Raw genomic sequence first — 24,103 nt, 5'->3', positions numbered from 1 at the left:
ACTTCAGCAGAGCAGCTAGAAGCGATGAGTTGGAACTGTGTACCTAAGGAGCTCTGTGCAAATGCTCTGCAGACCATCACTGGGGAAGCCTTGGGAATCCAGTTCTGAAATGTTCACACAAAGCTTCTACCAAAAATAGCCCCTTCAGACAAATCAGCAGTTTGGTCAGAGTGATCTGAAGTCAGTAACCAGCAATTCCTGAGTAACACCACCCAGGAGAGAGCCCTGATGGGGTTTTTCTAGTGGTCTCAATGCAGGCTGCCATTGCAGGGCAGCTTCTATACATGTTTCCACAATGAGCTGACCCTGGACAGGAAGGGAGCTAAGAATGCCACTTCTTTCCTTCACTCTGTCCTTTTTGCAGCACTTAGCTGAAAATCTCTTCAGGTACTTCTGTACTAATTTCTTCCTGCTACTTATGTCTGATAATACGTGAACAGAGATGAAAGAATTGCAGCTTGCCCAGGCTTTATCTCTTGGAGAAGCACTGCTTCTAGGATGTGAGGGACAGTGGTGTAACAGCACAAGATTTTCTCCTTTAGCACAGACTCGGGCAGCAGGGCTCTATCAGCTCTGTCACCAGAAGAAACAGTCCTACAGAAAGGTTGCTTTGGTATTATCTACGTAAGCACCAGTGTTTAAGTGAGTCACTGCCTTATTAGATACATCTATTTATACAAGCAGAAGATAAAACACACTGAGACCTTCCACTCGAGACTACTGTGCTCCCTCTGACACTTTGTGGTCAGTGTGATTTAAAAAAAAAGGCATAATTGAAAGGCCAATTTAAAAACGTGGTTAATTAAATGTGAAAGGTGCTGTCCTTGCTTGGACTGTCTCTTAATGGTATGACAAGCTCTGGTAAAGAGCTTAGCTGGCCAGATTAAAATTAAAAAATTGTCTCGGTCCATCTGCTAGCTCCAAGAAGTTTACTTCCATCACCTTTACTTGCTTCTTCACCAAAGCGGAATATTGTCCTTGAAAAGAACATGCCCAGGATTGACTTTTTTTACCTAATGTTTTTTTTCCAAAGGTAATTATATGTGACATCAAAGTACTTTCAAAAAAGGACAATGCTTTTGGTTGGTTCCCGAACACGTTAAATACAGCTCTTCTGCTGAAAGGGATTTTTTTTTTTCCTTGCATATTTTTTGGTGGGTGTTTTTTTTGTTTTTTGTTTTGTTTTTTTTTTTTTTTTACACAAGTATGTTTGGTTTCCTTTGGAAAATCTTTTTTTGCCTTCCAGCTCTGGGAATTAAAGGCGACCTTCAAATAGTTACAGGTAACGCAGAAGTCTTATATATATACTTGTTTTCAAAGTTTACCTATGGCGATGTGTAGAAATAAAAATGCCTCTCTGCTTTAATTACAACAAAGGGGGGCTATAGAGAAATGTTTTGTCAAAACCATGCCATGATATCAGTGTAAATATGGAATACTTGGAGTGATTTCCAGGAGGTATTATTGTACATTTGTGTTGTTTTGCGTGTAGAATGTACCTACAGGAGGCAAGTTTTTCCAACTTTGAGAGACATTAAATACTGGTAAGTTTTTTACTATTTTCTCTAACAATTTTGTATTAAATCTTAAAAAGTGAGATTCTGTCTTCTGCCGAGGGACACTGAAAATATATCAGTTTGAGTAAAGATTGAGCTTTTGCGTTAGTGACTTTTTTACGTTTTCTTGTCCTTCTGATGTACCATCTGATGGTGGACTTCTGCACTAGAGCTGACTATTAACATACCATCAAAATATCCACATTCTTTATCCTTCAGTCATCAAAGTCAAAGGTGCTATTGCCTTTGAAGTATCAGAATAAACCCACAATCTGTGGGATGAAAAACGCCATATATTTATTATTGTTCTTTCTCTAATAAACGATTCATTGTGATTCTTCCTTAGGCATGATTTCCAGGTAAAAAGTAAAAGAAGAAAGTTGAATTAAATAATTCCAGGTTAGCTGACTGCCAGCTGTGGAGGATAAAGAATTAGACTGTCAGACTAAAATCAAATAGACAAATTTTCCTCTCAGAGGTAAAGTTTCCTCTGGAGTGATGTGGAACAACTATTATAAGAGGAAATTAAATTTAAAAAAAAAGAAAAAAAAAGGCTTATGAGCCCTTTCCCCCCCTATGTTTTGCTGCTCTACTCATGTAAGGATCTATCTCATGGTGGTGACAGGTGTACCTGCTAGCTGTCAATTCAAGTAGCTTTCTTTTTCCAAGGGGTATAAATGTTTCATGTGGACAGAAAGTATAAAAATTAATCATTTATTTAATTTCTGGTCCTGAAAGCTTCTAAATACATGTTTATTCTCGCAAGTATAGTCCCGTTGGCTTAAACCAAATCACAGAAGGGAAATTAAACACAGCATTTGGCAGTCAAAGGGTTAGAGCTTTAGGTTGTGTTGCTATTTGATGGGATGCTGTAAAAAGCTTAAGGTTGTCTATAATAGTACAGTCATACAGACAGGTTTTGTTAAGAGAAAAAAGCAGTTATGCCTTTCAAAGACCATAACAATGGCATTAAGGTACATAAGATGGCGTTGCTATCTCATCTGAGAAATTTATGTGTCATTTTAATTTTTACAGCAGAAGGTTATTCAGCTACAAAAGCAGGACAGGCTAAAGATGTTCCACCAGCCCTTCAGCTCAGTGACTGGCATTTGGCAAACCCTTCTCTGCCTCCGGAGTTGAAAAAGCTTAATGGCATCATGGAGGCTGAACAGGTCAACAAGCATTTGCTGTTAAGAAGGAAGCGATCCATTCTGTTTCCCAGTGGAGTTAAGATCTGCCCTGATGAATCTATTGAGCAGGCTATTGCCAACCATCTGAAATATTTCAGGCTCAGAGGTAAGTGACTGTACGTTTCATGAGTAATTGATAGAGAACATTAATTAAAAAAAAAATAGATGAAGCTTTAAACATAATAAAATACCATGTCATAAGAAATACATTATTACCCAAGAAACTTAGTTTTCTGTCATAACCTACCTTATGATAGCTGTTCTGAGCTAAAAAACTACCTTCTGGTTAAACTCATGTCATAAAAACTCTCAGTCCCTCAAACCACAGATAGTGTTTAATAAATACTAATCCTCTCTCATAGAACAATTTGAATTCTAAGAAAAATAGATGTTACGTACAGGTTAGCTAAATGGCAGAGGTTCTTGTTTTTATACAGTGTTCTTCCAGTGCTATTAGAATTCACTGAGGAATCTTTCAGAAAAGAGTCAAGTCTAAGACACCGATGTCTCAGCCATGTGACTTTTGATAAGGCTGCTTGTGGAAAGTGTAGTATATATTCTGTCTAGAAAGCCAATTCAGAAGAAATTATTAGAGAGGAGAAGGAGTTGGTCTCATGTTGCCTCAAAATAGAATATTCAGCCTGATTCAGTGCTCCTTGTCACTGTACATGTTTCAACTCTTAACTAGGATTTAACTGGGATTAAACTCCAGCACTGCCCAGTTAGTTACACAAATGACCAGAAAGCCACCCTGCCCCCTACAAGGTGCCCAGTGCTGTCATATGGTGCTCCTTCTGTTAACCTCAGAAATCCCTGAGCGCAGACTGAGTGTAATAGGCTAATTGTCTCTTAAGTGAGATAAGTGCATTCTGAACGGTAATCTGGCAGGAGCCACAGATACGCTGTATCCACTTCAGGTGCATGAAAGGTAGCCATACAGGAGAATTTCAGAGAGAGAGCGAGTGAGGTCATTGCATCACAGATCATAGCTGGAGGTTTTGAAAACAATGGAGAAGTTGTTAGGGAAAGAAGCTTCAAATAAAGAAATTTTTCACCACTTCCTGCAGATGTGTATGACTGAAAAATCTTGTGCCTGCCTGTGTGGTTTTTTTTTTTTTTTGCTTAAACCACAATTTATCTGGCGCTTTACAGGATATTCTCTATTATTTATTAATATTAATTGAGCATAAAGACCTCATTTGCAGCAAATAAGCTCCCAAAGGCTGGGCTTTTTTATGCTGGGATTGACAAAGTCTCACTACATGCCCGACTTTCTGAGGCAGACTTTGAAACCTGTTATGACCTTTAAAAATCAAGACCTTGGCTACCTAAGTGTCTATAACACTTGCTCAAGTGGAAGTTTGCACAAGGGCATGGGCCATACATGCTGATCTTTCAATTTTTTCCTACCTCCTTTCTCACCTTGAAGATGATTATCTCAGTGATGAGTTCTCGTTTCTTAGGCATTTCAAGATAGACTACATGCAAAATGTTGTATATGCATGCAAAATAGTCTTTGGAGAAAAACTGCAGAACAAGTCGTCTGGTTCTCATTCTTGGTTTGAGTTCTGGTTTATCATGTCAGTCAGTTACATGTCTTCTACATGCCTGCTTCCTTTCCTGTAGACAGCTGGAACGATTGCATCTCTGTAGCAGGGAGCCTCTCTTTATCTCATAAGTCTTCATTTTGTTAACACTGGAATTCTTCAGGGGAAAACTGCAGAGTAACAGTGAGACCAGTTAACACTAAAATACAGGTTAGTTATTACTGCAGCCATGGGATGAAGGAAGTAATTTTCTAGAGGAGCTTACCTTCCCACCCACGTGTAGCTTCAAGGTTCTCAGCTTGCTGACTTAAAAAGATTGATCTTGATTTTCTGATGAGTTTAATCAGTATTGTTTGCCAGGGATTAGAGACCTCATCACAAATCCTGTCTTCTCCAGGGCCTCATGTTGCTAATGGTGTCCTATATATCTGTGCCTGTGGCTATCCCTGCAGCAGGGCAGTGAAAGTTTGGTGTGAGATGTAGCCATAAAGACAGGCTTTTCTCACATACCTTGAGGGCTGTTTGGTTATTCAGGTGGCACGTGGCTTGCACTGCTGGGTCTGCTCAGGAGTTCTTTCCTGATCCTGGCAGGCCTGGCTGCTCTGTGGGTTGGCCTTTAAGGGGTTTGTAGCTAGTCTGATTGTCTGATTCCTGGAAAAATCGTAACACAAAGTCTGTACAGCAGATTTGTTTTTCTTAATAGTAACAGTGTGAGTACATTAACAGGGCACATTGTATTAAGCAAGCTTCAGTCATAACTCTGAACTGCTGGGCTCCTGACAGTTTGTTGTAAGCTCTGATGATGCACTTTTTTCCATTCCCTATCTACTTGAAACATTTTATATTTAAAATTTAAAGTTATATTGCTAGTCAAAAAGCTTACTGGTAAACTTGCTTGGTTCCTGTGTCTGGGCCTATTTCCCCCCTCTCCTTTTATTTCTAGTTTTGTTTAAATGAATTGCTATTTTAAATATTAGTCAAAAGTTACTTCATTTATTGTCAGCGTATGTAGATAGCATATGTAGCTTAAATACTGGCAAGTTGCTGGAAAGTCAGAATGGAAGCATAGTGAATTATTTTTATACAGTAACATATATTTACTGAAGCTTTCAGTCAAGGCTGTTTAACATTGTTTACATTTTAATGTCAATGAGTTTTGTCTACAGAGTCTCAGAATGTTTATAATCAGGTTATGAAAAACATGTTTTTCTTCTATGGGGGTTCTTCAGAGCCTCTTGATAAGAAGCTTTGAAAAAACTCCCTTGCCACCACTCTCAGACTAGTCAGGAGGAAGAAATTTTCCTTCTGAATACTGAAGCCATTTGCACCATGTTGTTCAGCTTGTTACTGCTCATGGCCATGGAAATGGCTGGATAGGACACAGGCTAAAGAGGACACAATGTGACTCTTTATCTGCATCCCCTTTCCTCCTTCCACAGAAAATATGACCCTGCTCTGACATCTTAGGTCTGGTTAATGGGCTTCAAGCCCACAGATGGCACAAAGCCTTTAGGCTTGGAATTCAGTGAGGTGTCTAATTGCAAATGAAAGGACCCACAACAAATCCTTAATCTACTGGGACCTGACTGGGACAACTGTTCCTAGAGCAGCAGCTTGTATTCAGGCAATGTCTCATCACATTTATTTTAATATAAGAGATTAAACATTTAAGAGCATTAAGGAAAATTGCTTTCAATTATTACTGCCAATTACTGCTTGCAACTGGAAAGCCAGTTCTTTGCCTGTTGCTATTTGAAAACTGTGAGATTAGACAGTGCCACTGCAATGTGTTTGCAAACTAGTGCCATAGCTTCAACTCTTACTGGTAGCCTGCTGAAGACTTAGCCCAGCCACAGGGAATAATGTCATTGCAGTATTGTTGCTGTACAATGCACCTGGATTGAAAGATCCATCAATCAGAAAGTATGCAGGATACAAGTACTTCTAAAAGAAATGAAAGCAAATTATATTCTTTAGTGTAGGCTTCTGGATTTGAAACTAGATTTTAGATTTAGTGTTTCCTGGATGCCCTGCTCTTATGAGTGTGATGGTAGAGAGAATACTTGTTGTGGTTTGAGCTCAGCTGTAACTCAGAAAACCACGTAGCTGTTCTCTCACTCCTCCCCCCCCTCTTCCCCCCCTCTTTCTATACCCCCCCCCCCCCCCCCCCCTCCCAGAGGGATTGGGAGAATAATTGAAAGAATGTAACTCCCATGGGTTGAGATAAGAGCAGTCCAGTAACTAAGGTATAACACAAACCACTGCTGCTGCCACCAATAATAATAATGATAAGGGAAATAACAAGGGAAGAGAATACAACTGCTCACCACTGATACCCAGCCCGACCGAGCAGTGATCTAGCCCTTCCGACTAACTGCCCCCAGTTTATACACTGAGCATGATGTGCTGTGGTATGGAATACCCCTTTGGCTAGTTTGGGTCAGGTGTCCTGTCTCTGCTTTCTCCCAGCTTCCTCTTCTCCCTGGCAGAGCATGAGACTCAGAAAGTCTTTGGTCAGAGTAAATATTACTAAGCAGCAACTAAAGACATCGGTGTTATCAGTGCTGTTCCCAGGCTGAAAGTCAAAACCACAGCACTTGCACCAGCTACTAAGAAGGAGAAAAATGACTGCTACTGCTGAACCCAGGACAATACTACAGATCCCATTCTGCTTCAGGAAACTTATTAGTACTCCAGCAGGATCCAGAAATCCAGAGCAGGATTATGGCTTCATTGCCTGAGGTCTGTGCAGAGGTCGTACAGAAATGTTGTCCCTGTCTTAAAGAGTTGCTTCCTTAGCTGCTGAGGAAACAAGCATAACTTGAGGCAGAAAGTCAGAGGATGCATGGATGCTTGTGAATTTGGCTATTTTTTTCTGATTAATACAGATGCATAAGCAAAACTGATTGGAAGCGTCTCCAATACTCTTTACTGTGTATTACAAATAAAGTTAACTACCTGGAAGCTGGAGGGGTGCTAGAGCAGTAACATGCTGCTGAGAGTTAATAATGCAGAGTTTGAAGACTGCATTCTTCTCTAGTCACACATACCAAATGAGCTACAAGGCTAATTATTTTCATACAGGAAAACTGTCAGGAGTGTGATATGGAAATGAGAGATATCTGTGTATCTGTAGAATGGAGAAATAGCCTCAACTGCTCTGATAAACTGAAATTAGAGGTGGAGAAAAGAGAGCTTTTTCTGTATGGTGCAATCAAGTGTGCCAGAATCAGCCAAGCTTCATGGGTGCTACTGCCTGTGAATCAGTTCCTTAAGGTTGTTATTTATAAAGCCTTTTCATTTAAGAAAAATGTCCATCTCTTGGTTACATGAAAGTATGTTTCCATGTGTGTTCTATGTGTTAAGTTTTATGCAAGTACATTTAACCAATTTTGTAATTCAGAACACAGAGAATCAAGAAGAAATAGCAGTAATGTACTGCTTTTTGGCAGCCTGGAGCTGATTTTTAAGCACATTGAAGAAAGTGACTTTCTAAAGATAGATTCATGGTCAGTCTCCTGTAGGGTCTTGCTTGCAATGTCAGGACTTATCCTGAGTGCAAAGCATTCCTTTGCTGAACTACGTATATAACTATATACTAGTATATATAGTATAACATACTGTATAGATACTGAAATCTGATTAAGGCTGAGCAGCAGGTTTGTCTGCCACTACTCCAGGCTGGCATTTTCTGCAAGTGATTTTTAGAGTTGTTCTCCTTTTGATGTTTTTCTCTTCCAGGACACAAAGAAAATCCTACAAATCTTCCTTACTTCCAGTTATCCTGGGTCACAGAAGGTTCTTCCTTGGGCATTATGTGACCAACTCCTCTGACTGGCAAAGAGCACATGTGCAGGATTGGGAGGTTAAAGCAGCTGTCATAGTACAAGAGAATTTAACCCTTAATTCACACACTCTCTGTTCAGTCAGAGATGTCCAGTTCTTTGTCAGTGCATACATATATGTTATTGGGTCATTATCCTCATTTTTCAAATTACTAATGTAATTATAATTTCTGAATCTTTAAGTTCTGTGTAAAGGTGAGTCCAAAGGAATTATTACTGGTTGAGTCTCTAAAACTTTGATCAGTGCCACTATTATTCTTATTAAGTTAAGCTCCAGGTCTACTTTCTGTGAGGGCATTTGCAGTACTATTTTGGTTTTCTAAGTTTTCTAAAACTTTGACCCACTGATCAAGGGTAGTTTCACTCAGTGAAAATACTGTTGTTCTTGATGGTTTTTAGATGACAAGTGTGCTCTCTCTTGCTTTCTTTTCAGTAAAAAAGCCAGGGAGGAAAGTAGTATGAGTGTGAAAAATAGGACATTTAGCTGTAGCTGTCTAGTCACTGCATTCTATCAATTCCTTAGACATTTAGCTGCAGCTCTCTAGTCATTGCATTCTATGTATTAATGTACTAAAAACCATAGAACATTTGGACAATGCTATCCTCACCACCAATGCCGTGGAGGTATTCTCTTTGTACTAACACCAGACCTTTCTTGTGCTGTCAGTGTGTCAGGAAACAGTCTGGGAGGTGTTCAAGACGTTCTGGGATAGACTGCCAGAGCGTGAAGAATACCACACCTGGATGAGCCTGTGTGAGGAAGGAACGATGAGTATATTTGAAATGGGCATGAACTTCAGTCAGTCTGAGGAGCACCGAAGTCTGATTGTGAAGGTGGGTGCAGCAGCTGGTTAGTGTTTTTTCATGGGCAAGTGTATAATGTCCCACTGCAACATGCAACTTGGCATATTGCAGGCAGTAACAAGGGGAGCCCTTAAAATGGACAGGCATGAGTATCACAGCGCTTAGATCCATAGTTCTGAGACCATTTCCAAAACCAAATTTTAGCTAATCTAATAAAGAGAAAAGCAACAATGACAAAGAGAATGTTGGCTTAAATAGGTATGTTCCTGACAAGTAGATGACGTCCAGACTCCTTGCCTGAAAAGGCAGCAGGCAGCATGATATGAGGCAGGCTGTGGTGCATTGCCCTCTGTGGTGTGTAGCAGCCTTCCTACTCTGAACTGCACATGGAGATCCCTTCAATCCAAATGCACTTCGAAGCCAAAAGTTCTCAGCTGTATTTTCTGATGCTATCAAGACAAACGGCAGAATTACCTGACTGTCAGTTGCTGTAGATTTGTGATGCTTAGTGTGCTGCAGCCTGACTGAAATAAGTGTGGTTATGAATATAAAAAGCTTTGGTGTCCTATGAAGGCAACTGGTAACACTGTCACTGTGGGGAGCTGCAGAGGTTAAGATCAGGGTACAAGTGTAAAAAATTTAAAAATTGCTGAGTATCTTCATATATTTTCCGTTGTTTCAGTTGAAACAAGCTTATTTTAGCTTAAATAAAAAGAATAGGCTTCTTTAGTTTAACTTACTATCTCAACTGAAATATGAAGATGCCTCTTCAGGAGTTTGCATTTTAAAATTAAGTGCTTAACTTTGTACACATCTAAGATACAGTAGATATCTTAATTTCTCTGGATAAAAGGCTACCTTAAAATGTATGGTGATTTATGGATCATCTTAAGATTACAATGTCTTCTATTTTTGCAAACTAATGGATGAGTAGTTTTATGACACTTATGATAACTCTAAAATATATGAGCCCATAGAATCAGTAATGTTTTGTGAGTATGGATGTGCTGACATTCTGCCTTTCTGCCTGTTTTGGACTCCTATGGTAGGAATGTGAACTAGAGGATGAGTATGAAAACTGTTGTGGATAATGGAGAGAGGGGTTTTTTTCAGAGTCTGCATGTTAGTCTCAACAGGTGTATGCTAGCCGAAGTTTGCCTCTGTGATGTCTGATGGTAGTTTTGTCCTTAGAAGACTTGGCAAAAAGATGGACACAAATAAAATTAATGTGACCTTTTTATGCTCACAGTGAATAATACTTGAATAATAATTGTATGTTTGAATAATAATGTGAATATATTCACAGTAAATGTGTTAGTGATTTATGAAGCATTTTGGCAGTGAGATGATCTATAGTTTATTAAAAGAAATCAAGATAATTCTTGGAAGCAAGATGATGCATCTAAGCTCCCACTGCTGCTTTACCTTTTTGGGTATATGCCCCTTCAGCATTACCACAGAATCAGCTGAAGTGCTTTGTGTTTGGTGATTTAGTCAGATGCTTTACGTGTAATTTAGGTTTCCTTTCTCCTGTAGATGGATATATTCCCTTCAACATTGCACTATTATGGAAAAAGACTGTTCATCCTTCTCTTTGCTTTCAGCACAGTTGATAAAAGCTGATGGTTGTTGGCTTGATTTGATGGGAGATTGATCTGTGTTAAAGGAGATTGAGTGCTGTCACCACTGCGCTCCACAAGAAATGTCATGAATCTGTCAAATGACTTCTTTTGAAATAAAGGCTTGAACTCAAATTTGAACTAAAGACTGAAGGCAAGAGCTCTCTATCCCATCCCCCAGTCAGCCACCTTGAGAATGTTGCATTTTTGAATACATAGGTCAGAGTGCAGATTTAATTGCTAACTCTATTACTGACTTATGTTCGGCCATAGTTCTTTGTCTTGCCATTACATGCCTCATTAAATACCATTGTTTCTAATCTTCGCTGCTCTCCAGTGTCTGTGAGCCATCTGTGGCTAATTTCAAGAATTTAAGTTAGAGCCAGCAGCTGATCAAAGTATTTCTGCTTTTCCTTTGGTATATATTGGTTATTACTGCCACATTGATCTGCCACCTCTTCTGGCACTCTTATTCTAGAGTGTCTTTCTGTATTGCTTTGTGGTAGATGGCAATATGAGATTCAATTTTTAGAAGTGCTGCATGCCATGATTATTGCCTCTCTCAAAAGGGCTTCAGCATATCTGAAAATCAGCTCTCTATAAATAACTTGGTAAAATAATTGCTCTCAGGTTATTTTTTTTGTGGTAGCATGGAGTTTCTGTTTTGAGCAGTGTAATTAAATTACACTTTATTAGCCTTCTTTCTTGGTTTGATTTCTTACCCTTTCCTCTAATCCCTGGTAATCACTGTCACACACTTAGAGATGTTGTGATGTCCTCTCCAGCATGGCTTAGGCTCATGTAAATAAATCAATTTCTCTTGCTTTTGACACACTTTTTACTGGATATCAGATGGAGCTTAGACCAGCTCTAGTCCCAGCTCTCATACTTCTTTCTTCAGGAAATGGTTGCTGGTGAGAAGGATCTCTGTGGCATGTGCACCTTTTGGTGGGGCTGAGAACCAGCAGTTGAGAGCTAGCTGTGGAAGGAAAGGAGCTTGTAGTAAAGCTTTGTCTAAGAAGCAAAAGATGAACAGTTTCTCTGGGAATCCCCAAAACTGTGACAGGACGTACTCACCTACCAACAGTCAAAGCAAAAAGCTCCTGGGACAAGATACAAAACCTGCAATTGTGTTGACCCAGGACTGACTGTTCAGCCCATCAGCAGCTCTCTTTCTTTCAGTGTGTTTAGAGTACAGACTTGCTGTTCAGTGGCAGGAACTAGGATTCCTCCTCATGGATGCAAAAAAAAAGAATTTCTTCTGTTGCCTTATTTTGAGCCATTATGTCAGATTTCCTTCACCCTCTTTCCTATCCCTACACTTACTATTATCCTATTGACTTTGGTTCTTTCTTTTTTGCATTGCAAGTTTTAGCCTCCTCCAATTTAAAAAAGCACCAAAACCCACCAAAACTTCACCAGACATGCAAGTAGATTAATTAGCTCCAGTTACTTCTCCCAGTCATGTCTCATCTCCTTTTCATCTCTTAAGCTCCCTGGTCACTCTCCTCCAGTTCCAGCCTTAATCTTCCTTTTCAGTATCTCTGACACCTGGCACAGCAAAGAAACTATCAGCCATGAAGCCTGTCTCATCTCTTTCCAGGCAGAGCTCAGAACCGATGTTTCATCCTCATCATCCTTGTCTGATCAGCTCCTTTACAAAGCTGTACTTGTTCCTTGTTTTTCCTGTTTTCCACCTTGTTTCTAGATAGCTCTGCTAAACACACACTGAATAATCACTTCCATTTGAGAGTTTACCTCTACTGTGGAGATGATTTCTCCTGGAAAAACTGGGCCCTTAAGTTGTTTCTGACACCTTTTGTGGATCTCTAGCTTTCATTTTGAATTGAACAGGGTTAAATCAATTTCTGTTTCACTAAGCTTTCCCTGCTATCTCTCCTCTTACTCACTGTAGACCATCATTTTCACAGTTTTAATGGTGACTGATAATTCTGTTAGCAACTCATTTGTAATTTACAGCTTTTAACTGTTTTTGCAATAGATTCACAGCATTATGTACCAATCAAACCTAAAGGAGACACTCTGCCATTATTTCGCAAAGCTGTTGAACCCAGTGGGTGATTTTGTCTGAGAATCAATGTTGAAAAGTCAGGGTATTTAAACAGTCATTTAAAGTATTTAATAGAATCATAGAATCATAGAATAGTTAGGGTTGGAAAGGACCTTAAGATCATCAAGTTCCAACCCCCCTGCCATGGGCAGGAACACCTCACACTAAACCGTATCACCCAAGGCTTCGTCCAGCCTGGCCTTGAACACTGCCAGGGGCGGAGCATTCACAACCTCCCTGGGCAACCTATTCTAGTGCCTTACCACCCTAACAGGAAAGAATTTCCTCCTTATATCCAATCTAAACATCCCGTGTTTAAGTTTTAACCCATTACCCCTTGTCCTATCACTACAGTCCCTAATGAAGAGTCCCTCCCCAGCATCCCTACAGGCCCCCCTTCAGATACTGGAAGGCTGCTATGAGGTCTCCATGCAGCTTTCTCTTCTCCAGGCTGAACAGACACAACTTTCTCAGCCTATCTTCATATAGGAGGTGCTCCAGTCCCCTGATCATCCTAGTGGCAATCTTTAAAGTTATTTTATTTCATGAAAGATATGATTTGCAATGAAGAGAGAGTCATCTGTACTGAATTAGGTGAATTAAGGAATAAGCCAGCTACACTATGGCTGTCATTCAAAGCCAATCATATAGGCTTTGCTAGCTTACTACAAAATTGGATGAGAATGTGTTAATTTGATGCCTTTTTTAAAAGAATGTAGATGTGGGGGCAGTATGTCCATGTCTGTAGGCCTTGGCCATTGAAATACTAATTTGGCATTTAAGGTTTGGTTCTCACAAATTCTTCTTGTAAGTTATTGAATAGAAGACTTGAAAATAACAAGATATAATGGCTAAGTTCTGGGACCCAAGCTGGGGAAAGGTGGATGCAACCAGACCCTCAGGCTGCCCTAGAACAGAGCTCTGGACAAGGCACCCATCAGTGGGGCATATCGGTTTCCTTGCTCTACGAAATGATCAGGACTATGCTGACCTCTGCTGTCAATGGCCTTTGAGTAGCAGTGAGTAAAGCTGCTGGGTACAGACTACCAGTATTAAAAGGATGTGTAAGGTCCCTAATAACCAGGTCTGGTTTTAATGGCACTTGCAAGCTGCCTTGACTGAATGAATGAAGTCTCTTTTTCTAATAAACAAACACTGTTTATTACATGGGCTACTACTTACATATAACTTTCCAAAAGTAGAAAGGGAATCAGTCTCTGTTGCTTGCAGATCCCAGCACACTAAAGCTGAGTACAGGCACTGTGTAAAGCTATGTAATGACCCCTTAAAAAAACTACCCAAAGGCCAGTATATTTCCAGTGGCCCTGAGTTAGACTTTTCACTGTAGACTACCTAGTCTTGCTAGATTTTTTTGTTTGCCACCAGTAAAACTGGTCTTACTTGTTAGTGTTTCATACTAACATACCTCCAAATACTTCATTTAGTGGGCTTCTATGATAAAGATTGTCAAAAGATATGCTGAAAAGCAAACTAACTGAAATTAGTATTTTGGCAAGCCCTCCTCAGGCTGACATTCAAGCTGCCTGCCGTTCTAGCTGTCCACAGATGTTTTGGAAAGAAGAGAAATGTAGTCATTGACATGGCTGCAAATAAATAAAGACTGAGCTTCTACACTTAGAAACACAGGTGAAAAGAATGAGCAAGTTAACCTGCTCAAAAAGTCTCTTTGCCTCTTCACCCCTCCTTCACAAAAAGAATCAACAGGGTAGCTTTGAGAGACAGTCCTTAGATCCGTAAATACATATGGGTGTTTTGCTGAGAAGTCTCTGAAGTGGAAATAGTATGTGGTCAGTAAATTGTAATTTAACTTCAAAGTTGATCCACTTTGGGTTGAATTTTTACTGAAAAATAAAAGTATATTATGTCAAGAAGGCCAGCCCAATGAACAAAGATCAAAACAACTCCTTTGTCCCCCAAAACCAGAAAGAAAAAGAAATTTTGTGGCTGGACAATAATCTTCTATAAGTATTTTATATTCTGTTCACATTGGTGGTGTGGCAGGATACAGCATTACTCCTCAACAGCCATCATGCTGCAAACTGCTCAGGATCTTCTCCAGTTCTTGTGGGGCTCCTCACAGAAACTCCCATGACTCCTCTCTAGAACCAATGGCACTGATACCATGAGAATTTTGATGAAAAATTGTGATTTGTGTGGCTTTGCCTTAGTCTTTATACACTAGTAAATGAAAACTTGTCACCCCTGTCACTTGTATAACCAAAACCAAAGTCATCAGACTGATCTTACTATGTTACTTTAAGATGTAACTGTACTTTCAGAAAGATGGTTTTAAATCTATGGGTGACTATCAGAAGTAATATTGAATCTCTTAAGATTGCTTGCTGAAAGGGATCTTATTGCTAGCCTCCTAGAAGGTGGAGAACAATGCAAGAAAACACAGAGCATCTCCTGATAAACCTGGTGCTCTTTACAGTGTCTGTTGTTGAGTTTCAGTTGCATTTTGGAAATGTGGGACACATTTCTTGTCAGCAGGAAGTTTTAAAATAAATTTTGAACTTAACAAATGAACACAGAACAAAGAAAAGAGAATTATTTTTGCACAGAGGAGAAAACAAAGTGATATAAGCTGCATTTCAATTTCTTTCACCTTATGATGCGTAAATATATTTAGAATTTGTTTGTTTGTTTTCCAGAAAATGTCCTATACAAAGGAAAAAATGGGCAGGTGAGTATCAGGGTTTGCCTTGCATTTTAGTCTCTCTGGAGAGGACAACAGGGCTGAGTTTTGACATTTTGTAACTTTTTCTTTCTTTTTCTTGTCAGCTTCTGCACTGACTGGTCATGTGGGTAAGTAATTTTCCTTTTTTAAAGGCTCCAGATTTGGTGCTTTCTCCAGTTGGTGTTGATTTGTGCACTGAAAAAGAACATAATTCTCCTTTGTGCGAAACAGCATATTTAAAAGTGTGGCGGAGAAATCCTGTGGTTCTTGCATGTGAATCTCTGACCTGGCATGCTCAAAATATCTGAGCTGATCTGGGACTTGTACTTTTGCTTAAGTATGTCATCACCTTGTTGGCTGCCAGGCGCAGACGCAGACTCTTTACCTGAAGAGGTTTAGTGGGCGAAATCTATTCTGGGAAAGAGATGTGTCTGTAGTTACTTGTGTTAGTATTCCAGTTATCCTGCACAGCTTTCCCAAAGGCTTTAAGTTAGTTTTGGTCATCATTGCAAAAAGTAAAAAAAAGGGCAATATGTTTTTGAAATGCTTTAAGAAGCCATAACTGTTGAGAGATGTGATCTAAAACCAGGTACAAGGGAATTGGCTGCTTGGGCTCCTCATATTTTTTAACAAGGCAGTAAAAATGAAAACTAGTCTGAGCTGTGGCTTCATTTTACCAAAGCAAACCTGAACTTGACCTGTTATTACCATGTCTTTTTTTGAACTGAAAAGAAAACCAATCCATATTATTATTACTCCATTCCTACTCAGAATTTAATCTGTTCTTTTTAGAGCAATTCAAACCCAAACAACCTAGTGCTGAACTCATCTGAAAAATTGGCAGGTTCAATTCCCTGCTTTTACAGGCCACATAAAACTGTGATAAATATGACTAATTAATTTATTGAGAAGAGTAATGACTTCAAATAACCCACCTTCCCAAATTAGGTACCCTCATAATGATTTCATGACCACAACATTGTTTATTAAATTTCATAACATGAGATGATAAGGGCAAAAGTGATTCTTGAGAGACTGGTGTGTCTCTGTCCTCTTGAGCTGAACGCTCCTCTGTCAAGGGCGCTCCCTGAAGCCTCCATGTCAACTGGGTAACATACATTTGTTTGGAACTTTCTCTGTTGAGAATGCAACATTGATCTAACCTTTATATGCTTTTCTTTTCAAAGAGAGATTAAGTAAAAAAAACCACACCCAGACAAAACAAAACTTATCCTTGTAAGAATAGGACCTAGGACCCAGTCTTATTCTTTCTCATTAGCAGCAGCCATTCTCTAGATAGACTGCCTCTTTACACAAATGGAATGACATCTTATGTATCAGAAAATGTGAATTCAGAGATACAGTTTGAATGTTGAAAATTCTGAAAAAATTAATCTTTCTGAAGAAGCTTGAGTTTGAAAACCTGCTGTATCCCTCTAGGTGATCATTCAGGAAATCTAGAAAATGTAGAGATATGTGAGAGGAACTAGAGTCAGCACTAATTAATCTAGAGTCACTGCATGCACTGGGCTAAACAACTTAGCAATGTGAAGAGCCCAAAATTTGATTGAAAGGTGGATCAGAGTGGTTATTGTACTTGTAGAGAAGCCATCTTATCAAGTGCTTTATGACAGTTGTTAAAGGGACTTCAGTAGACAACTGACAAACTTTACCCAACTGAATTCACTATCGGGCTGTATTACATCTCTCTCAACAGTACACTGCTTTTATCCCAGTATATATTACTTCAGATTGTTCATAGCTTTAGGATGGGATCTTTGTTGTCACTGTCAGTTTAAACTTCAGTTAAAAGTTGTTGTCTGTCTTCTGCTTGTATATGATACTGTTTTATAGCATAAAGAGTATGATACAAGACTGGAGCAGTGAGATAGAAATAGATTTACTCTGGATAATGGAGCATCAGGAAGAAATTAATATAAATTACTTTGGCAATATTGAAAATCCCAAATTTTTTCTAATAGTGTTCTGGACATCTTTTAGCATCCATGGTTTAAGATGTGAGGTTTGTAAGCCAAGGTCATATAAAATCAAAGCCATGATTGGCCATCATGGGTAGAAGATGCCTCATTTAACATCAGATGTCTTCCATCAAGAGGACTGAGTGAGCCATCTCAGTATTGCCAACAACTAACATTTATTAATTCATGCAAAAATAAGCTAGGCCTCCCAGTGCACATCAGAATAAAACTAAGACCTTTTTGAAGCGTTTTGTAAGAAGTCAGAGTAGGTCCCAACTCAGGATCACCGCAATCCCTAAGGCACAGTGTGGGAAATTCAGCATCATTTTCTTCCTGCAGAGAAGGAGATGTTAATGAGATTCTGCATTTCCTGGGCAATGCTGTCATCACCTGCTGCTGATCCACATGTGCAGAGAGAGGCTGGTCCAGAGCAGGGCAGTGTTGTGATTTGAATGTGAGTTTTGACACCCAGCTGTGCCACCTGTGTCAGAACCGGGAACTGTGCTGCTCTTGTGTCTCAAGGGATGGCAGGACTATCCTAAAACACCAACTTTGGGTATCTAGGTGAGATGTTTATGTGAGGCTGCCACACTGTCAGGGAAGGACAGGCTTCTCCAGAGGATGTCTCGAAGCAGGGGTCTAACAGGAATGTTCTGACTTGTCTTCTGGTGAACTCCAGTTGCTGTGATGATTGTGCAGAAGCAGTGATTTCAGTTCAGAGGCCAAGCACTAAACATATTTCTCAGTCTGTTTTCCCACTGATGAGAACACAGGAAATTTTGCAGTAGGTTTGTTTTGTAAAGCATAGTCAAGGCACAAGAAACTAAAGGAGTATTTTTTTTTTATGAGCTTTGACCAATCTTATTATTTTACTGTGAAATAATTATTTCTGTGAAACAATTTCTTAGTTTGGGGCTGATCTGGAATGCAAGACAGGCCCTTGATATCTGTTGATCATTTTAACCACACTACCTTTCTAGATGTCCTACACCTGTATCAGAGCAATCCCAGGCACAGCTACAGGTTGGGCAGAGAAGAGATTCAGAGCAGCCCTGCAGAGAAAGGCTTGGGGGTGCTGGTTGATGAGAAAATGAACATGGGCCGGCTTCAGTGTGCGCTCGCAGCCCAGAAAGCCAACCGTATCCTGGTCTGCATCAAAAGGAGCGTGACCAGCAGGTCGAAGGAGATGATCCTGCCCCTCTATTCTGCTCTTGTGAGACCTCACCTGGAGTATTGTGTGCAGTTCTGGTGTCCTCAACATAAAAAGGACATGGAACTGTTGGAACAAGTCCAGAGGAGGGCTACAAGAATGATCAGGGGACTGGAGCACCTCCCGAATGAAGACAGGCTGAGAAAGTTGTGTCTGTTCAGCCTGGAGAAGAGAAGGCTGCGTGGAGACCTCATAGCAGCCTTCCAGTATCTGAAGGGGGCCTATAGGGATGCTGGGGAGGGACTCTTCATTAGAGACTGTAGTGACAGGACAAGGGGTAACGGGTTAAAACTTAAACAGGGGAAGTTTAGATTGGATATAAGGAAGAAGTTCTTTAGTGTAAGGGTGGTGAGGCACTGGAATGGGCAGTCCAAGGAAGTTGTGAATGCTCCATCCCTGGCAGTGTTCAAGGCCAGGCTGGACAGAGCCTTAGGTGACATGGTTTAGTGTGAGGTGTCCCTGCCCATGGCAGGGGGGTTGGAACTTGATGATCTTAAGGTCCTTTCCAACCCTAACTGTTCTATGATTAAAGCAAAGCTGTGCTGAAAGCTATAAACAGCTGTAGAAATGAAGAATTGACTTAATTTAATACATTTCATAATCCCACCTAGATATCAATACTGTGTCTCTATCTATCTGGAAAAATCTAGTTTCAGCTTGTTAAATGCTAGGGTAGTTTTAGTGTAGCCTACAGGAAGATGGCTTCTACTTGTGTAATATAGTTCCCAGAATAACTCACAATCTGGTATTACTGACAATTACGTAACAGCAGGATGAAAGTTTCTTCCTGTGAGGCTGCACACATTCACACAAGTTAAATGCTCAGGTAGCCTGCATTTTAAAGGAACTAAGAATTAAACTAAGTACCACTGAGGAGAAAACCTCAAAGAAAAAAAGGTAATACATGGGAAATAATCCAGGTGTGCATACAGCAGCCTAGTGGACAGCAGTTTTGCCCCAGTTGGAAGTGCGAGAGCACTACATCAGCTAAAGACTTTTAATGATTGCTTTATTCAATAGGCCACTGGAAATATGCATAATGAATTTTGCTCTCTTAACATTGGAGTATGTCTTGTGACAATAGGACAGTCGTTTTGCCTAATTGCTAGGAGATCAAAAGGCAGATTTTAAGAATAACTGAAGGCAAAGGAGTAGCACAAAATGGCTGCAGTAGAAAACTAAGAGCTTTATTTTGCAATAGAAGCATTAAAACAATAATGTTTAAGAAAAATAAATGCTTGACATAGAAAATTAGACTTTAGGACATTGGGATTGATAAACAATGGTATCAGTCACTGATAAACTGATGGATGTCCAGAGCATCCAGTACAAATCTGAGGATGTTATCTCCTTCAACCACAGAGCTGGGGTTGTGTTGAACCTTAAGAAGCAGTGTATTTAATTGAACCTTAAGAAGCAAATGTAATTAATACCTTAATAAAATTTCATTGCAGGAGTGAAATGGTATCACTGGTGCCCTATTTCACGGATTTAGAGTGTTATTTCTCCTTAATAACACAGTATGGCTGCACATAAAGAACTTGTTCAGGCTGTACAGTTGCCTATGAGTCAATGGGACTGTATATGCTTTGGAGGACTGGAAACTTCCTGACATTACTTATGTCACACAGAAATACATACCATGGAGTTTGAAAAGGGGTAATATAGGCTGCATTTGTCAGCTGTGTTTGCAGTGTTAATGCATACAGGCTGTCTGTAAGCAGTCTTTGCTTCAGATCAACTTCTAAGGCCCTTATGGGCCTTGTCTTATGCCTGCCTAGATCCTGGTGTCTAAGAGAGCTGTGTGTTCTCAAAACTGTTGTTTCTGCCAAGGAAACATGGTGCAGCATTGTTTGTTCTGCTGCTTAGACATGTGCTTGTGCATATTCCTTCCTGCCTCTCCATACATATGTGTGTTTTTATATATGAGCTTACTGCTCAGGCAAGGGGGTCCAGGGCATCACTCATGCAGGTAGGACAATAGAAACTATATTTTGTATGTATATGTCTCAAAACCACAGTAAGCTTTTGCTAGAATATAGTCCTTCCACATGGAGTGTCTTGCTCATGTAGGTATACTTAAAAATAAAGCCTGGCCCTTAATTAATCTTGTCTTTTAATTGATGTGACTGAAGGGGAATTTGAATCTGTGCTTACCATGAGGAGCAGTATGTTCGGGCAAATCAGTATATACATTGTCACGGGCATTTTGAGTGACTTCTTTAGAGATACCTAGTACTTGTTCAGGAGATTAATGAAGTGGGTATTTGAAAAATTAAAAAGTTAAGGGGAAGTAGAAGGCAGAAATAAATGGATACAAAAAGAAAGCAAACCCCACTGTTCTAGTAAACTAATGAAATAACAACGTTGTTCATAAAATGAGGTTGTTTATAGCACAGATTCTTAAACCAGTATTTTTATCCTCCTGAGAAAACTGTTAATGTGACCAAATTTGATACTGACGGCTCTTGCTTCGTTAGATTAGGGTTTTATGAGGTATTATTTAAGCCTTTGGCTTTTAATTTTCAGACAGCTATAAGCTGGAATCAGAAAATTGGTTAGCTCTGGGAGGCATGTATTTAAAAGCCTCTTGGTGCCAGTAAGAGCGTATTACCTGGCCCTGACAAAGACCATGGCCTTTTGCTGGTTGAGGTGTGATGGGTAAATGACAGCAGCCTTCTTCTCACCTTGCTCTTCAGCACTCCCATGGTGGCTGCATGGCCATATAGTTGCTACCTTACAGCTTACTCAGTGCCTAAGCTGGTGTTACAAACTGAAGTGTCCTGTTGGAGAGCTGCCACTCATTTGGGCTGGTGACACAAAGTCCTTCGGGACCTCTGAAACTTAGAGAATTTTATTTCAATATGCCTATAGCTAGTTATCTAATCTAGAAGCAGAACTCCACCCAGAAAGCTAATTTCAGGCTTTTCCCTTTTCAAACCGCTCCTTGTTTGTGATTTATGCCATAGCATTCTCTCTGGTTTTTCTTGCCTGCTTTGATGATTTTTCCTCAAAGAACTCAAGAAACTTAGTTAGAAGTGATCTGTGTACAGGCACCCAGGGGCTGGGGCTGTCCCGAGCTGGGCACAGCAGGTTCTAGCCAGACCCACCCAACCAACCCACTGCAGAGCACAGCTGAGCCCTGCAGTCTTGGAGGCAGGATCTCAGGAAAGCATGTGTAAGGAAGGGCAAAAACACTGCATGGGGAGAGGAGGAGGGAACAGAAAGAATGAGAATGGCAGCACAGGGAGCCCCGAAAGGTTCCAGGCAGAGGACAAAGAAGTGCTCCATGGCAGAGCAGGTGTTTCCTGCAGACCAGGAGGGCTCACCCTGGAGCAGGAAGACATTTTTTTTCAGGACCTGCTGACCTGCAGAGGAGTCAGGAGTGAAGCTGAGCTTGGGAAAGGATGCGGAGAGGTGGTGCTGCAAGGTTTGTCTGTTTCCCACTGCTCAAAGCTATTTAGATGCACAATAAATTCATTTTCCTCAAGGTGAGGATGTTTTGCCAGTGGAGGTAATTGGTAAGCAATCTTCCTGTCTTTATCTAGACCCAGTAGCTTTTTTATCCTGTTTTCTCCCGTCCTGTAGAGAAGGGGGAGACATTTGGCTCTTACCCTGTGGCTACGCCACCACAGAATTGAGTGCTCAATTCAGTTACTCAGGTAGTCATTGAGGTCCTTTTGAGATGCCTCAAGTTACACCACACATCTGCAGAAGTCTGGCAGAGGTGACATGGGGTACCTGGGTGCCCTGTACCTCATGGGGCAGCAGCTGAGGTCAGGAGTGCTTGGAGGCCCCTCCAAGTGTACCAGGCACCGACCTGTGGGCAGCTGGACTGTGAGTCTCAGGTTGAACTCAGAGCCTGCCACAGCAAGCTCCTCACTGTCCCTTCTAAAGAAAAGGCTTAGCTCAAGTTTATATATGTGTTTGAGCACCTCAGCTAATCAAAACATTACAAATCCTGTAGCAGAGCTGTTTCACTGCACATCACTTTGCTTTTGTTTTGTGTTTTTATTCTGACCTTAGTTATGTGAAACAGTTTGTAATAAGTAAAATCCCAGGTTGTTTCACCTCTCCTGAAAAGCAGAATCATATTTGCTGCTGAACAATCATTAACCATGATCACTAAAATGCTTTATTTACTGATGTCATTTGGTGAGACTCTGGTAGAGATGTAATCTGTTGAAGCTGGTAAGAGTAATGCATCCTTGGAGTTAGGTGAATTTAATTCAAAAATATTTCATCTGACAAATTAATAATTAAGCAATAGTATTTATTTCAGTTCTAAGATGGTGAATGAGTAAGGAAACTAAATCCCTCCAGAATATAGCCAGAACCAGTTTAATGTAGGGTTTTGTTGTGTTGGCTTTTTTTGGTTGGTTTTGGTGGGTTTTTTAGCAGAAAGAAGTTGATGCTTTTCAAATGAGTTTCTTGTGACTTTATACATGTGACAGCAGTGGCAGAGAGAATAAGAGATGATATCTTGTCTAAATTATACTTGCTAGTAAAATTTGGCTTCCCAGTTTTGAAAATCATTCCAAGATTTACTGAGGTTGCCAAAGAACCTGTAGAGAGTTACTTTACACTGTGCTGGCTTAAAAGAGGTACCGGTGTCCACGAGATGGAAGCAGACACAAGTAACTGTGCATTTCAGATCTTGCATAGAGCTCACTGAATTGTTCAAGAAAATACATGAAGGTACTGTTTAAACTCTTGATCCTGCTAGGATGGATGAGAAGTTTCTTGGCTCAAATAGAAAATTCATCAGATTTGTCTTTGGGTCTGCTTATTGGCAAGTGTTATGTGTCTGTGAGAGGCAGGGGGAGAAACTGTTTTTGAGATGTTAACTCAGTGAAGCTACTATATGTTTGATCATATACTTGTGCCCCAGTATCTTTAGTATGTAACTTTGGATCTGTTTGTCTGGATGGTGCTGGAAACATCTGGGTTTTGCAGTGATATAGAGTCTGATAATACATCCTGAAGGAGAAAAAAAATCCATCAACTTAGTGGAGTTTTTCTTGAGCACACACTGCAAGACCTGTAATCTATTTTGTGAATCAAAACCTCAAACCTGGCAAGGCTAGGAACCATGGCTCACATGGTATCAGCGCTTGCATACGTATTGCAGTGAAGATTCCTTGCTGCAGTGCTTATTTTATGGCACAAGTACAACACCTAAAAAAAAAGGCCTTCCATTAGAAGTGAGAGAAATATCTCAGTGCAATGAATTTTAATGATTTCTTGAAGTCTGAAATGAAGTTTCTATCCAACACTTGAACTTGCAATCTTACAGATTGGGCTGTATATATTAAAAATATGGCAAACTTGAAAAAAAACATTTTTTCTTCATTCAGGAAAGACTTGTTTCTGTCAGAGCATGCCTCCCACTCTTGGTAACTTGACAGTTGCTCAGGGCTTACAGAATTGGCACCAAGGAGCTTGGATTTACTGTAAGAGCCATATCAAAGCTGTTAGTTTTTCTTCAGGCTGACAGTCTTCACCTGATTTTTATCTGAAATTTTTTTCACATTTGGCCTAGAGTTGTGTTATGTGTATGTGAATGCAATAATTGGATTGG

At 40.1% G+C, this 24,103-nt stretch overlaps 1 protein-coding gene across 1 annotated transcript in view; it reads left to right on the top strand.

The window, feature by feature from the left end:
• The first annotated feature begins 1,206 nt into the window (after positions 1–1,206).
• Positions 1,207–24,103, top strand: part of IMPG2 (interphotoreceptor matrix proteoglycan 2) — a 50,615-nt gene continuing 27,718 nt past the window's right edge. The window contains exons 1-6 of the mRNA XM_057413011.1: positions 1,207–1,282; positions 2,592–2,852; positions 8,806–8,972; positions 15,308–15,339; positions 15,438–15,461; positions 20,465–20,494. Coding sequence (XP_057268994.1) covers positions 1,207–1,282; positions 2,592–2,852; positions 8,806–8,972; positions 15,308–15,339; positions 15,438–15,461; positions 20,465–20,494 — 590 coding nt within the window. The remainder of the gene's footprint in view (positions 1,283–2,591; positions 2,853–8,805; positions 8,973–15,307; positions 15,340–15,437; positions 15,462–20,464; positions 20,495–24,103) is intronic.

Source organism: Pezoporus wallicus, unplaced genomic scaffold, assembly GCF_028554395.1.
Source record: "Pezoporus wallicus isolate ANWC-B61680 ecotype Strahan unplaced genomic scaffold, APGP_CSIRO_Pwel_v1 contig_6484, whole genome shotgun sequence".
NCBI classification, from domain to species: Eukaryota; Metazoa; Chordata; class Aves; order Psittaciformes; family Psittacidae; genus Pezoporus; species Pezoporus wallicus.
The sequence above is the reverse complement of the archived record's forward strand: the minus strand, read 5'-3'. Positions and strand labels throughout refer to the sequence as shown.